This window comes from Falco naumanni, chromosome 8, assembly GCF_017639655.2.
Source record: "Falco naumanni isolate bFalNau1 chromosome 8, bFalNau1.pat, whole genome shotgun sequence".
Classification (NCBI taxonomy): Eukaryota; Metazoa; Chordata; class Aves; order Falconiformes; family Falconidae; genus Falco; species Falco naumanni.
In genome coordinates this window covers 51824853-51841607 of record NC_054061.1, presented here as the reverse complement: position 1 = coordinate 51841607, position 16755 = coordinate 51824853, and the positions used below count along the sequence as shown (strand labels likewise).

The 16755-nt window shown below is 41.5% G+C and overlaps 1 protein-coding gene across 2 annotated transcripts; it reads right to left on the bottom strand.

The window, feature by feature from the left end:
* Positions 1–2813: 2813 nt before the first annotated feature.
* Positions 2814–15823, bottom strand: SUMO1 (small ubiquitin like modifier 1). 2 transcript variants are annotated; one of them, XM_040602612.1, is made up of 5 exons: positions 15770–15823; positions 7807–7881; positions 6470–6547; positions 4599–4670; positions 2814–3686 (listed from the first exon to the last, which is right to left on the bottom strand). In XM_040602612.1, the coding sequence occupies exons 1-5, from the start codon at positions 15806–15808 to the stop codon at positions 3618–3620; spliced, it is 333 nt and encodes a 110-aa protein (XP_040458546.1). In that variant the 5' UTR covers positions 15809–15823; the 3' UTR covers positions 2814–3617. The 2 variants fall into 2 exon arrangements, with proteins under 2 accessions (XP_040458546.1, XP_040458547.1); XM_040602613.1 differs by lacking the exon at positions 15770–15823 and adding an exon at positions 13069–13201.
* Positions 15824–16755: the final 932 nt, after the last annotated feature.

Below are 16755 nucleotides of genomic sequence, written 5' to 3'. Positions count from 1 at the left end.
TGGACTTTTGGAGGAATCCCCCAAACCAATAAATTGCAATAAATGTGCTACTGTTTAAGAAAAGGCTAATTTCAGATTCAACAATAAGATGACATCAGAGAAACTATAGCAAGATAGGAACATTTCTTCCTTGGTTAATCTCATTTTCTGCTTCTCCAATATTATCTAACAGAAATGTAACACTTGTGGATCCCAGTCATATTGCAGTTTCCTGTAGAATCTCCTGTGGAGAAAAGTAATCAAATTTTGCGGTCTCTAAATTTAAGCTGAACTTCATTAAATTAAGTATGCATTAAGTACTGGTTCTAAAAGCAAAACAAAACCAGTTTACACTACTTCCAGCTTGCATAATTCCTATAGCTCTCTGTATGGTGCCTCAGAAGCCGATGTTCTCATTTAAGAAAATTTACCTGAACAGCAGTAATTCAAAAGCACATACAGATGTGCAGGTCAGCTCAGATATTTTAGTACTGTAGTCTTTAAAATAATTTCTATTTAAAGTAGGAAAAGCTAAAAACTAATACACAGTTGTAGTGCCTCTAAAAACAATACATGGTTAGTAAAATTTCATGGCAGACCAAGTTTTAGCATTATATGACATCCTAATGGAAGTCCAAATCCTACCAACACTTACACATTTAACTTCAAAACAAATCTCTCTTTGTCAAATAGATGAACACGTAAACATATTTACATTTAAAAGAATGCATAAATCCTTTAAACACATCAGCTTTAAGAAAAGCTGTTGAGACTGATAGTTTTGTAAAGCACTTATCAATACAGCTTTTATATGCCACTATAGTGAATATTAAATATATTAATTTCATAATTAGAAATAAAGTATTAGCTTCCACCTCCTACTGCATAACTGAGTCAGTGAAGATTGTTTCATTCTCAAACCACCACTTTTTTTAACCGCATAAAACCAACCATCAACAGCTGAACTCAGTTGTTCTAATATACAGGTAATGACATAAAAAAAGAAAAATTGCAGGAGGAAAAAGATTATTTCCTGGTTTTCTCCAACATATGAAGGCCAACCTGAATTTCAGTCATGTACTTCAAAGCTATGAGCGGCTTAGAAATTCCACTCCAGACCATCTTTTCCAAAAGAAATTCTTTGAGAAGTGTTAGTTCTTCCAGAGAAATTAAGGGAATTCAACTCTGTCTACTGCTTGACTTAAAAAAAATCAGGTTTTATTTCCGTGTACAACTTCCAAGAATGAACTTCCTTAAAAAGGGTACTAGTGCATCTGTGTAGCACTCATTTTACATGAAGCTCTGAATACTAATCTTTGAGGCAGAGTACAGTTTTCCTGTCATTACCATTCCATCAAGTTATAACAGTACAGACGTTGCTTTAGACCAGCAGTTCTGTTGAGGCACTAGCAATCTGAGGCTTTACAAATCTGAGAAAAAGGTCAAATCAGTTTCAGTGGTACCACATCCACTCTTCTATAAAGAGATGTATTTTAGGACAAGGTTACACAACAGAAAGAAATCTTCCCCTTGAGCTTCACCTTACTGAAACTGCATTCTGCAGGAAACCCTCCTCAATCTCAAGAGAACTAAATGCAGTGCTTTAACTAGTAAGCCAATATAAATGAGCATAAAAAAAGATTGGGAACAGCAAGAAGCAAAGAAAGTTGGTGAAGCAACTGAGTAACCCAGGGATCCGGATTCACTTCTCAGCTCCACTTTCAGCTTCCAGAGTGAGCAGAGTAAACTACAATCCCCTGCACCTCAGTTCCTAATTTGCAGAAAAGAAATAATGGAATTTGTCTACTAACAAGAGCATTATATAAATTGAAATTAGAAGATGATCTGATAATAATCACAAGGCTGTTTTATTTCTGGTATTCTGAAGCAGATATATTTAGCATTCTAAAAATGCAATCAGAGTAAGTGCAAAGAAGCCACGTGGTTCTACATCACAGTTGCAATCCCTCTTCCCCCTAAGAATTAAATTACATAGAACACTTCAAGAAAACCCCATATTCTGACATTTTGTAAACAAAAATTTTAATCTTTAAAAAATTGCTTAGTGCAACTACGTGTACAAAAGTATTACTAAATCAGAAACAGGACACAAACAACCAGCATGAAAGAAAATGCATTTCTAGCTTTACAGCAAGTGCCATAAAAAAAAGTAATCATCCAAAAACTGTAATTTCTTCCAAGTATGCCAGTACTAAAACGTCTTTAATGAAGCTGGCATTCATAGTGAACTTAATTTACTAAACCATAAAGGAGTCCCATTGTCTGCAGAAAAGCTGAAGCAGGGACAGTGCAGAAATCTCACCACACTACTCTGCCTATAACCTTCCATCTCAGTTTTCATATCCTGTAACATGTTCTCAAAGTGACCATTTAGAACCTGCAATTAGGTAGAACATGAAGTGGACCCTCAATGATGCCGGATGAACTATCATGACACTTCCATATCATCCATAGAGAGATTATTTAATGGTACCATGATCATATGAAACAGACATTAAAAACCATCTTCGTATTTCCTTCCAACCTGCATTTGCAGTTTAACTTCTGTGCATGGAGTGAAGCTGTATGTAACTGTATGTGGATATTCTCCAACAAGAAAAGGAACAGCTATTAGTCTCAAATAGTCAGCTGCAAACCACACAGATAAAGTATTTTACTGGGGCAAGTAGAAAAAAGTTTGTTTTTTTTAAATGAGGTATATTTACAGAGCACAATTTTTTTCTGGCTTGAACACAGTTACTTGAAAAGCATACCCTAATTATAACTTGGTTTTGGTTTTGCTCATTTCCAAACACTTGAAAAGAAAATGCAAGTTGTTTATAAAATTGTTTTTCTTGTTTATTTTAAATGAAGCTGGTACAGACAATGTCCATTCAAAACCCACGTCCCAGGCCAAAATGTACAAACAAGAGTGTCAAAGTAACACCAGTTGTCTGCTGTGAACATTCTTGCATGAATACCTGCGTGTACTAATTGCTATATGAAGTTAAAATGCTTCTGGGCTCTTCTGGCAAGATTTAAGAATCATAGGGTTTTCAATTTTATGTCTTCAGCAAAGCCATCTCTGGAGCAAGGTACAGATGACAACAGTTCTAGCTTTTCCGTTTCCAACTTGGTAATCTTCTTCATTGGGCCATCAGCACAATTTAAGCAAAATAGCTCTGAGTTATGGATACACAATTTCTCCACAGTTTAGTTCTCTGAAAAACTTCATCTCGCACTGAAAGTTATAGTCCAGGAGTGAAACAGTCACACATCAAAACTTCAGGGCAGATATGGAAGTCATTAAGAACACTCGCCCACCTGGCAGATTTTACAGCCTTCGTGCCCGAAATGCACGAACCCAGTGAACATACAAATGCATGTGTGTACATGTATTTCTAAAGGGGGAGGGCAGAAGGGAAGAGGGAAGCAAGGCTGAAGCTGGTTCACAAAAGTTCAGCACAATGAAAACAAACAATAGTGTATAATGAGCACGAGAATTCAAAATACCAGACGCTTGAAAATAAAACTCCCAGAGATGGGGTGCCAGTTTCAATTCAGTGTTGAACACCACATTACAAAAGAACTATTATTTAAAAATAAAAAAGGATTAAGGGGGAAGAAAACAGAAGGATCTAAACTGTTGAGTGACCCCCCGTCTGTTCCTGATAAACTTCAATCACATCTTCCTCCTCCATCCCCAGCTGTGAGAACAGAGAAAAACAGCATTTAATTGTTATAAATCTGGTGTACAGAATTCGGAGTAGGTCCTAGACAAGTTATACAACTGTTTCTTCCTCTGTCCCACCACAATTCAACAAAGAGTGAAACAATTTCAGTTGCCATCTCACCAGCCAACACTCATGATTTTTAGTCCTCTTCCTTCAGTTTTATACATCCCAGTCAAAGCAAAAGCCTTGTTAGTGAGGTCTAAATCTGCTTGTGGAGCAGTACACATCAGCCTGGAAGTTGCTAGCTTTACCTTTCTCTAAATCCCTTCTTGGGCAACAGATGCACATAACCAACATCACAGTGAACACATCAGCTGTACAGCCACGTGAATTATATACAGCACACTACTAGCTCACAATACAGCCACAACCTACAGCTTGCAACTCAAAGCCTGCTTACAACTGTTCTCTCGAAGACGGTAACTTTTTTCAGTTCCACAGTACACAAGTTCATTAGACTTTTCAGAAGGTCATTATTACAACAGTGTTTCCTCCTGCTTTGTCGTAACAATTGGTGGAAGTCACTGGACAGCAGAAGTAACCCATTTTCTGTTTATTTACACTTTGAACTAATAAACGTGAACTAAATACATATTTATTTCAAAGTCACACTGAAGTTCTAGCTCAACAACTGGGAAGTTCACTTAGGGTTTCCCTCCCCCCAGGGTAGACAGTGACTACACCCTCCCTTCTGAGACAACATTACACATGAAGGTCCAATCAGCCTTATTAAAGATACTAGTTAGACAAATACAGTCAGAAAGTTGGCTATATTTAAAGCAGCACCTTTATTCTGGTTAACAGTTTAGCAGAACAGAGAAACTAACCAATTTGATATTTAATTTCTCCAGTGAACTACTTAACACTTTCTAGAAAGAAACTTACCTCCTTGGGGGTATGATTATCAGTAATTCTCTGACCCTCGAAGAGGAACCTGAGTGAATTCATTGGAACACCCTGAGAAAAAGAAACAGATGTAAAAGGGAAAAAAAAACACTTACTGAAACTTGTACAGATTTACAAGAAAAACAATTTTAATAAAAACACACCTGAAAGTCAAAACCAAGGAGCTCAGCTATTTTGTGGCAACCAGGTAAGCTATGAAGTGATTCAAGGAGCACAACGGTGCTGAAATGCATGTTTATACCAAAGTCTCACTGGAGTTCTAGCTCAACAACTTGGAAGTTTTCGTAGCTTTTTTTTCTTGTCTTTATGTTTATTTATAAAGTACTGACTACATCCTCCCTTCCAAGACAACATTACACATGAAGGTGCTGTCTTTTTCTGAATTGCATATCAGCCTTATTAAAGATCCTAAGATCTTTAAGAGGAACGCGATGCATATGTGATGCAAAAAACGGGGAAAAGAAAGAGCAGAGCTGAGGGGGAAAACAAGGAACACCATTCAAACAGAGAGAAAGGAGCATACCAATGGTGAACAAAGTTGCAGTACATCTGTTGTACAGTGTGCCTGTGTTACAGAAGAATAATACTTCTGTATTATTCAGACACCTCATCATTTTCTTCCCTTTCAAGTTATGAGCAAAAGACACACAAGTGAAATATGACCTGGTTTGTGCATCTATGAGATCTCAAATATTGCCTGCAAATAGCTAGGCAGAAAAATTCATAGGAAAGAGCAGCTCTTCACACTGTTCCAACAATCACTCCGGCCAACTTGGAAGAAGCGTTCATGGTCTCTTTACCAAAGAAAAGCTGCCTGACACCAAAAAACATATTGACTGCCGATGAAGGAAATCACAGACTCCAGAATTCAGCCCAGGACACAAATACAGCTGTGTTCATTCAAACAATTTTCTTTCTTAAAAAAAAATAAAAAATCCACACAAATGCATTTTCATCAGTCAATAAGATGGCTGCATGAACTATTTCCAAAAATCTTATTTTAAAAGTTCATGTTTTTCATAGAATCACAATTTTAATCATTTGGATACAAACACATCTGGTGTTTGATCTTTCCTTTCCCCCTACTCCAGAAGGATCGTAAAAAAGAACACTTTCTACAGAAGAACACTTCAACTGACAAGTTCAACTTGTCTCAAGGTATTAAGAAAAACCCCAACCTATTATTTCTTGTATCTCCTGAAGCGAACTCCAACACAGTTACTCAAGAAAAGGCCACGCAAGGCATCTGTCCCCAAAGCTGGGGGTAAACTAGGCCAGGGCTTCTGGAAATAGCAGCAGTGAACCCACAGTATCTGCCACAGAACATGGACATGAAAATTCATTTTTGTTCTGTAACAGTAGTTACTATTTACCTACACAATTAATGTTGTATATTTCTTTAACTTAGGGCATAATAGCTAGTGTTTATCAATCACCACATTAATGGCTGTAACAATGCCTAAAGCTGCTCTTATCCTAAGCTGCAGTATTCTACAGCTTTAAAGGAATTTCACTTGGAGACAGAAGATTTCACAGCAACTATAAAAGCATGCCTGGGCATTTTAGAATGTAATGTCTATGTTTTCTGAGCAGCCACTACATATTTTCAAACAGTAATTTTAACTTACTACAAAATTCACAACCATCTTAAACAGAAATACCTTTACTTGTCAGAAGAAATTAGGAGATCCATTATATTTGTACTGTCAGACACCCGTTCTGCTGGTAACTAGACAGAAGCTTGAATGTCTCAACAAATGTCTTTATTTGAAAGAACAGTGAGAAAAGTAAAGCTGAAGTGTTTGGCTTTTTTATTTTCTTTTTAAGGAGAACATCATTGTTTCACAAACCTGTCTTTGACAGTATGATTCTTTGAGTTTCTTGAGGTGTGTTGTCATTTTCACCTTGAAGTGAATTTCACTGCTGTCCTAAGACCAGAAAAGAAAAAAGTTACTTTCTTTGCAGTAACTGCTTGCTTTATCTATGCCAATTTAAAGACTTTCATTAAGAAAAATTTACATAAAACTAACATGGAATGCAGTTGAACTATCACCATGCATATATCTTGATGCATCATAACATGAACCTCCAGGATGATTTATCAGTCACTAAATTCATCATGCACTTCCACAGGAAGCTCTGTTTTAAAACACATATATACCTTTAGGCACAGTATACCTTTAGGCTCACTATGGAGATTTTGGATTTAAAGGTACTAAAACCATACATGGTTCAGCCTGTGCTTCCATCTTTACCCAGCTGATGTACTTACAAAATACAAACATACATATGCAGGGGACTTCTGCTCTAAGATTCCAAGAGACAAGTTAAAGCTTGCACTTCAAAATACATAGAAAACCTTGTTCAGTTACAGTAATTATGTAGAAGTTAGGATACAGATACACTTGGCAACACAACACTAACCTAAGGAGGAATCTTAGGTCTTATTATTCTATAGTCCTTCCAAGTAACTACAACTGTCAAAATGGCTACAGATAAGAGACTGCAAGAGGTTCTGTGCAAAAAGCACGTGGGTCATATTCAGCTTTTGCATGTGTTCTCATCATTGCCAATTAAAGCAGCAAGAGGTAAGCTAGTTTGTGTTAGTCCTACTTTTAAGTCAGCCATCTCCAGTCATAGCACAGCAACGGTGCCAATAAACAATACTGAGTTAAATCACATGAGCTAGGGGTTCTTTGCACAGAGGACTTCTGTTCAAGAAAGATCTCAACATTCACATCCCAACAACTTGAATTTGGACTGACAATCCACCATTCACATCTACCAACATGTCAGCCAAGAGAATCCTCTTCCTATCCCTGTTCAAGAAAAATTACTTCATATTTGGTGTACTACATGCACTCTAAAGACCTGATTTTTTTTTATTTTGTCCTGTATTTCATTCATATCCTTGGATAAACTAACCCCTCAATGCATCAGGTCCCCTAGTTTTAAGACGGGGATCACACTGACCAAACCCTGAGTCATAGGGATAAATTACTCAAGCTTTTAAAAAACCACACCAGAGAGTACACTAACACACATTACTGGCAATTGCCAAGTAGTTTATAGCAGGGGAGGATCCACATTGAAGAACTGGAAGTAGCAACTTGCATTTGTTCATTTCTACAATACAAAAACCTCACACCTCCACCAAACGTCCACAAGTAATTATGTAAAAACTCACCTGCCCAATGACTTTAAGTTTAATGTATTCCCCTTCTTTCTTATCTCCTAAGTCCTCAGCTGAAGGTTTTGCTTCCTGCACAAAAAAACATTTTAAAGAAATCTGATCAGTTCAGCACTTTTTTATTTTGACTGGACAGTATGACAGCTGTCATCCTCTATTACAAGAAATAAGAATATCCAAGGCACCTTATTTCTTCCTTTCTATGTGTGAAAACAGCTGCAATATAGTATTATGAAAGGCTGTCTGTGAAAAGTTGAATTAATGACAGAAGAGAAACACTATGAAGAACATAAGAGATGAGAGAAGGATCATTTGGAAATAGATGACAGAAGCAAAAATGAGAAGCATGATTTTATACCACTACCTCATAGTCAACAAACAGACTGAAAAAGAATAATACAGGAAGCAAACTAAGAGGCTCAAATATTTTACAGGAAAAAAAACCATAATGAGGAGAGTAAACAGAAAGCACCTATGACACTATCAATGTAGGGTGAACCATGCAAACGTTTTTCAGTGTACTGCATCAACAGTAGTCATGACTTTCAAAAGGATGGTCAGCCACCTTCTTTTCTGTAACAACAAAACATCACCAAGTAACAGCTTCCTTCTCACATGTTTAAGACCACAATTCTTAAAAGTTGCCATTCTAAGAACCATAGTGTTTTAATGTCTTTCCAGAACAAGAACTGTACAAGGCAAATTTGATTCAACAACTCGAGCACTAAATCTTATCAAAAGGGTTTAAGTGTTATGTTAGATAAATACATGAATTAAGGACATCAAAGTTTTCATGTTAGCTGCCAATAGATAATACATGATCTCTCACTTGTCTTATTAACCCCATCTCTTGTCTGTCAATACATATTCTGGACCAGGCCTTTAGTTATGTTCCACTGCAGCACAAAGGGATTTTACACAGATGCTGCCTTCAGGTCCAGATGGTGCTTGATGAAGAAATCTTCCCAAGTAGTCAGAAACAAGGATACCCTGCTAATCACATTTCAAATCTTCCTTTTGTATTTCATTGCTTAACATAGTAGACAAAATAAGTAAATATATACAGGTGCCTACCACATAAGTTTTCCCAGCCCCAAAGGGACTTTTTGCTGAGTATACAGAAATATCCTTTTTATGGTTGGACTTGAACTTTAGGATCAAATGCCAAAAACACATACTAACCTTCCATATTAAGTCCATCCAGATAGGTCTCTACCTCCAGATAAAAATAGCAGACAAGCTTTTCAGGCATTTACTTTTTCCTTACAGAGGTTAAACATGCACAACTTCTTTGAATGTTAAAAGTTCAAGGAAGGACAGACAGGAAAGTTTGCAAACACCTGCCCTATCTGTACCAGTCTCAGTCTGGAGGGAAAAAAAGAGAGAGGAAGTGTTCTTTGCATCAGTTTGACTCACTGCCTCAAGCCAGATCTATTCAGTTTCTGTGACAGCAAAAAAAGTATGAGCCAGAGAATACAGCTGGTTTGAATACTATTTTTTTTTTTTACGCCCACCTGGGCACAACCTGGACTGCTGGGACTGATTCATCACCCCTTCAAGCTCAAACCCCAAAACTGACCCCAAGCTTTCAAGAAACTAGACACTCAGCCTCAGGTCTCCAAGCAAGTCACTTTTGAAGTGTGAAAGGAGTCTTCACTGGTAACACAGTCACAGCAACTGTGCTCCCCACCAGTTTTCCCTTTCTAACATATCTGAACTCTAACTTCCTGGGACTATTTGCAGGAATAATAATATACTTGTTTCCACTCCCGACTAAAAAAGAGAAAGAAAACCAAGAACCTGTGACTTGTTCTGTTAACTTGCACAAGCAGCATTTTTATTTTCCATGTGCAGGATTACTAACCTTCAGGAATCAAAGAGATCCAGATCTCTACAGGTCTGAAGCATGTAACTTCAAAACTATCTCCTGTTTTGCTATCACTGGAAGAATTAAGAACATCCTGTCCCTTTTACATGGCATTTCAGGTCAGTCACTGTCTTAAATTACTTTGCATAAGAACGAAATTGCACAGCACAGAAGCATTTGTAGTAGTTTATAATTCTATGCATTGTAACAGATCTACCTACCTCACTTTCCAAATCATCTTGTACAAGGTATGACAAATCATCATTGCTACTGTGACAGTGCCTCTGGCCACTACGAGTGGAAAGCAATGATTCGTAAGATGTTTGATTCCTACCCTCAGGGAAAGAGGGCTCTAGTACTAAAAACAAATAGGAGAAGCAGCAAACAGTAGAAAAAGCAGAGGGAATTGGAGTCTTGAAACGTCATACCATAAAGATGCTTGTTTAAAGCCCTAGCAGCTTCTCACCCACAAAACAAGAGTGAACAGAGCTGCAATTTCAGGAGAAGAGAAATCAGATCAAATCAATGTTGACAATGCCAATAACTGAAGCTTAAAAAAAGCACAAAATATTTCAAATCAGAACATAACAAGACCCAGCAAGTCTGAAACAGCTCCCTGCATTTTCTCAGTGAACTATACTGCCATTCAATGCCAAATGGTAAAGCCAACACAAAAACACTCAAGAACAAAGAAAGCAAGGAGACTGCAAAGTTACTAAACTACAAGCATTCACTAACAAAATTCTGGATCAGCAATCTCCAAGCAAGCCTCCAGACTTTTACTTGAACCATGAAAAGAACTGGCATTTAGGGTATCTCATGAAACAGTACATTAAAAAAAAAAAAAACAAAACACACCAACAAAAAACTGTACAAACAGAACAGGAATACCACAACACTCCAAGTTTAACTTTTCATTAGATGCCTAAAGTTTTAAAGGCTTCATTCCTCAGTTTTTCTAAATAGAACAGAACAAGGTTCCTAGTACTGTCTTCACATTTATATATCAACATTAAATTCATGACCGTAAAAAGCACCCAAAGTTTCTTGGAAACACACTGGTATTGCTATTACAGCTAATGAAAACACAAAACAAATATTGTTCAGCAATATATTGCAAGTTTCCTCCTCCAATTTTCTGAAGTGCTCAAACTTCAATGTCCAAGTTTTAAAAAAAGTCCTATATTCAGCACATGTCAGATAATGTTTAAAAAAAACAACAACAAAACCCACAAATTTACTAGACGAATAGGACTACAACACACTTCCTAACACAGCAAATAAACTCTTACATTTGTTATAGGAATGGAAAAACGCATACAAACTATAGCATTCTTTATTAGTAGTACATGAACAGATAAAAATGCCAGCATGTAGATTCCACAAAAGCAAAATAAGCGTGAGACCCCAGAATGGAAAACCAATTTTTTTTGTTTCTGCCTAGAACCAACCAAGAGGCCATGTGTTTTTTGACATATGACCTTCTTGCAACTAATTTTACTTATCATAAAAGTTAATTTTCTATTGGAAATAAAGTAACTAAATCAAGTATGTGTCTTTATACTAAAAAGACAAGCCAAAATTATCATAATTGGTGAAAAATTATGTCATCTTAATTATAGAGTCAAAAAGAAAGACACTGTAAGAAATCTACAAGTTTGGGTAATCTAATTATTCCTGTAGGATTGATAAACAGAGCAATGAGGTTTACAGCAAATCACTACTGTATCCTGTACTGTTACTTAAGCATCTGCTTAGCTCTTGTTGCACAGTCCCCCCCAAAGTGAATGACACAACATATAACAATGTTTAGCTTATCCATTAAAAAAATAATCAAGGTTCTTATTGAAAAACCTTTAAGTTATGTATCCAAAAAAGGTTATCACACACAACGAATTTTACATACTTCAAGCAGTCCCAGAGAACAAACATGTATGTGTTTTAGCAGAAGTTGCCTGGAGAAGGAATTAATGAAAGCTGCTATGTGTTAAAACATGCCTTGGTTCACAGATGCAGACAGCTACAGAGCAGGTCACGTGAAGATCAATCTACAAAATCTAGTTCAGATATTTTTTTTTTTTAAACCGCAGTCACTTTCACGTATTTTACTACACTGGAAACATGTCCTAATGGGTACCAGCGAGAGCTGTGCTCCCAGCAGTCACTCTGCAGACACAAACAGCGGCACCATCCTCACCAGCAGTTGCATCGTGCTTGAAAGTCGGGGGCGGGGAGGCAGACCACCAGCGCATGTAGCGATGGTTTCTATTCACGGGGCATAATGTATCAAGGCTATTCCTCAAAGCAGACACCGTAGATACTAAGCTTAGCCTTGTCTCTGGGTACTTTTAATTTCACGGCTGGCACTAGTACTATTCTCGACTTCACAGCCCTGCAAGAAACATTTGTAGATACTGACACCGATTTTTTCCAAAGTCAAATCATCATGACAAAGTTAGAAAACAGTGCCATATGAAGGCAGTATGAAAAATAAAGCAAAACAGAACGCAAATTAAAACCGGAATGCTGTTTTAACTTTCCACCAGCAGGTTACATAGCCTAAAGCAGTGGTTGTAAGTAAAGGACTGTATACACACCACAGCAAGCCAGCCAGGAACTTAGGGTAGAAGTAAGGATCTGAGTACCCGGTTGAGAAGCCAGAATTAGATAGGGGCATTAACGATGTTCAAGGAGCGAAGGCAGGACAGAATCTTGGTGAAGGGCGAAGTGTTTAATACAGACAAGCAATGCTCAGCTAAGACAGACTGGTGTCTTTCTTACATTCGTGTCGTCCCCGTCTCCCCCCACCCCCCCTTTGCATTCCTAAGGCAAACAGAAGACCCGGCAGGTCTAGCCCAACCCGCACAAAGCCTGCTGCGGGGAAAGAGCATCCTACCACGCACCTGGGAAACGGAAAATGAAAGCAAACAGCAGTTGTGCAGCACGGCTCACCCCTCGCTGCACTCCCGTGTTTCCAGGGCCAGGGCTGCCCCGGCAGCGATCCCGGCCCGGGCCCCCGCGGGGTCGCCCCTGCTCCGGCCGGGCGCCGAGCCCCGGGCCCCGCGTACCCCGCGCCAAAGGGCAGGGGGATTAAATAAGGGCGGGGAGAGTGAAGGGGCGGGCGACAGAGTTTGGCACCCCCACACACCGCCCCCTCACCGAAGGCAGCATCACTCCCAGCGCCCGCGGCCCCGCCGGCCCCCCGCCGCCCCTCGCAGCGCGCTGGGCTGGGCTGGGCCGGGGCTGCCCCACGGCAGCCAGGGGGGGCGGGGGGGGGGAGGGGCGGGGAGAGCGCAGGCAGCTCCTCCTGCGCCCCCGGGGCTGCGGGGCCTGCCGCCGCCCCCTCCCCCGCGCCCGGCGGCAGCTCCCCCCGAGGCCGGTGGCGCCCGTACCTGGTCAGACATGGCTCGGCCCCGTTGCGTGCGGCAGGCTCGGCTGGGCCGCTGCAGGCGCTCCGCTCCTTTCTCTGCCCGCAGCGCAAACACAGGCCGCGGCGCGGGCGGGATTTCCTGTGCGCCTGAGCTCACTTCCCGCCCGGCGCGGCCCGCCGGCTCCTCCCAGCCCGCCCCAGCACCGCCTTCGGCCCCGGAGCCCCCGCACCCCCCGAGGGGGTGCTACTGCCCGCGGCTCGCCGCGCCGCCCCGGGCCCGCCAGAGGCGGCCAGGCCGCAGCGCGCCCCGGGGCCAGGCCCCGCGGCCGCGGCCTACAGAGGCCCGGCTGCGGGAGAGCACCTAACGGCAGCCCCAGAGAGGGGCAGGTAGGGGGGTTATGCCCAGCCCCCGAAAGCAGGGTCTGCGCGGCTGCCTGCCCTGCCTAGGAGGGCCCGGCCGGGTCACAGAACCCTTCCAACAAAAGCAGGTTTTACAGCAAAAGTCACGCCCGTTATGCCTACCCGTAATAATTTACTAAGGTTTCTACTAAAAGATACGTGTAAGAACAAGACTCACTTTTCTATTTACGCACCGTTTGCATTTTTTTAGTCACTGCAACCACACAAGCAATGGGGTCCACAAGCATTAAGCAAATTATGTACACTGAGGCAGTTGCATTTGCACAAACTTCTCATGATGCACTGTACTAGCACGGAAGATGTCCTACTTTACATTGGCACAGCGCAGCTATTTAGAGATTTGCACAAGAAGCAACACCTACACCTTAAAAACATTACATTTAGACTTAACCAGCTGTTCAGACTGCAGCATTGCAGTACTAATATCACTCTACAACAACTAAGGCATTTCCTGCACGGTATCACTGCTGTAATAAGTGCACGCTTGGCTCTAAATGACCAATAAGTAGAAAAAAAACAACCCACAGAAGAGCCATATAGTAACAACGTCATTGTGAAATAAATGGATCAACAGAAGACAGCCCCACGGAAACAGATTCTTTCCTGGATGCTACTGGATCAGTTTTTAACTTCACCAGCTACCTTTTTGGCGATCTCTCCAGGCAAAGCACAACCATCAACAGCCTCTCAAGGCTCTGTGTGCCACATTCCTTTGTTGTAACATAGAAGCAGCTGCACTGCATGCCTGCATTGCTGCATTTCATTGAACAGTGTTACAAACATAGCTACACCAGGGATGCACTTTCACTAGACAGTGAAACTATGCAGTATCCAGACTCACAGGAATTAGTTTTCATCACAACTGTTAAAACAATTCAGAATTAACAAGGGAAAGGGAGGGGGAAAAGCCTAAGAAGAACTAAACCAGATGCTAATACAGAGCTACAGAATTAATGTGATCTTTCTTAGGCAATGTCTAGTAGGCAGGAAGGCCAAATATGTTCATACTATGCCAAGCTCACAGTAGGAACTTGTTATGAGCTTAATAACACTACACAAAACACCAAAATAAGTCATTCAAGGGCTTCACAGCAGCACATGATACTAACAGAACAAAAAATGACAAATACTTCCTCCATCCTAAACACCACTGCTATTCATAAATGAAATCAATTTTAAGAGCAGGGAGAGTAGCCTTATAGCAATAAGACTAAGGTCTCAGGCTCTGGCAGGAAACCTGAGTGCAATTTCTCATGTTACCAATTTTTCTATGCAACCTTGTAATAAAAAAACAGTACTCACACGTGTCAGAATGCAGTTACCTATCCCCATGCACAGCAATGAGGACATAATGTTGAAACATGCACATCTGCATACACAACAAGTAACAGTAACACCACCTCACTTTACTCTCTTCTTATTCAGTTGGCTGTGGACACATTACCTGTTCAAGATACAAGCTACGTTTGTACAGCATCTGTAAAACTATTCTTTGTTCAGCCAATAGAGGTACCAGCCCACTATGGAGATATATCAGGAAAATTCACACTTTTCTTCTTTGACAACCCAAACTCAACAAATAGCATACTTCAAATTAAGGCACAACAGAAATAATGCTGTTTTAAAGACTAAATATACCTATGCAAGCTTCTTCCCACAAAGCCACCCTTACTGTAGCAGCCACCATGAAAGCTACTTACCCTTATAACCTCACTTAATTCTCAGGTGTTTTATAACTTCTCTGATTTCCCTGGAATCACCTGAAGTCAATAAAATTCACCTCTGTTCTTTCAAGTTATGGCTAACTAGCTTCACCAAAGCAGCATGTATGGTCTAAGAGCCAAGAACTGTTAATGGTTTTCTGAAAACTACTGGCCTATGTGGTCTCATACAAAGCCTTTTCAGTCCATCAAAACTAGACTTCTTAATCTAGTTAATTTCTTTATCTTAGACATTAAGGTAAGAATAATCTATACCTTATAATACTAACATGTTTGCTTGAGAGCAGTTAGTGCTAGAAAACATAATGAATACAGTGTTTAAGTCAGACAACTGAATGATGTTTGCTCTTCACAATAGTAGTATTCCCCCTGAGGCAGCAGCACCAGTACTTTAGAACGAGGGGGAACCTGGAAATTCTCTTTCTAGTTGAACACAATTTCTTCAGCAATATTAACCAACTTTTTTAAGTCCTACAACTGGTATCTAAAGCACAAAAAACTTTCCTTAAAAAAAAAATAATTCTTAGAGTTATGTGAATCCCCAAATTTCTCTGGCTGTTGGCTTTCTAGCATATGCCTTACATGAGAAGCAGGAGAGGAAATGAAGCCATGCTGACTCATAGAGATGGTTGCGTAAAATGCAGCACGAACGCCTGATATAAATCAAGCCCAAGTGTTGCTTGGAGCCTCTCTTCCTGCAGGCAGGAAGAGCTCTGCCGCTATCTTCGTTACAGGTAACCCTCAATGTGAAATAAGTGGGAACTTCTAAGGGCAAGGGCTGGCGCTTTTCGCCTGCGCTCCACTGGCGTGCAGCTTTTCAATTATTCAGTAGGGCCCAGATCCAGGTGCACAAGTAGGTCAGGCGCAGCAGCGCGTACAAAGACGCTCCTTGCCGAGACAGCAACCAGTAGGCGGCACAAACGGACGGCTTCGGGCGCCTGCGGCCTCTGCCTGCCCCCCCACAGGAATGCCTGTGTCCTGGGGACACTGCGGCGGCGTGGGGAAATAAGTCGCCTTTAAGACTTATGTTTTATTTGCACGTGATTTGGTATTTCCCTGTCGGAGAAGCAAACCTTTAACATGCACGCAACTGCACTCAGTCGCCACAAATTCTTCACGCAGGAGCGCTGTATCTGTATGGCGGCCCGCGGACAAGGCCTCGGCGACCTGCCCAGAGAGCCAACCCGGTGCGGAGGCCCGAGAGCCCGCCGACCCCGGCGCTGCCGGCTCGGGCCTGCGCCGGGGCTGATCCGGGAAACAAGAACGCCCAGCACGGGCGCCAGCCCTCTGCGGCACGGGCCAGCCGCCGCGGCCGTCCCCGCCGCCAGCCACGGCACCTGCAGCGCCCCGCAGGCACTGGGCAGGGGCCCGTTGCGCCTGGAGGAGCGGGTGGGCGGCTGCGGCGGGGCCGTGCCCAGCGGCCCGTAACGCGGGCGGGCGCCGCAGGGGCCGCCCCGGCCGCGTCTGAACGCGCACTGGAGACTCGAACCTTAACGACCGCGCAGCAGCGGGGCGGTGCGGCCCCTGGAGCGGGGGCAGCGCTACCCGCAGCGGGCGGGCCCTGAGGG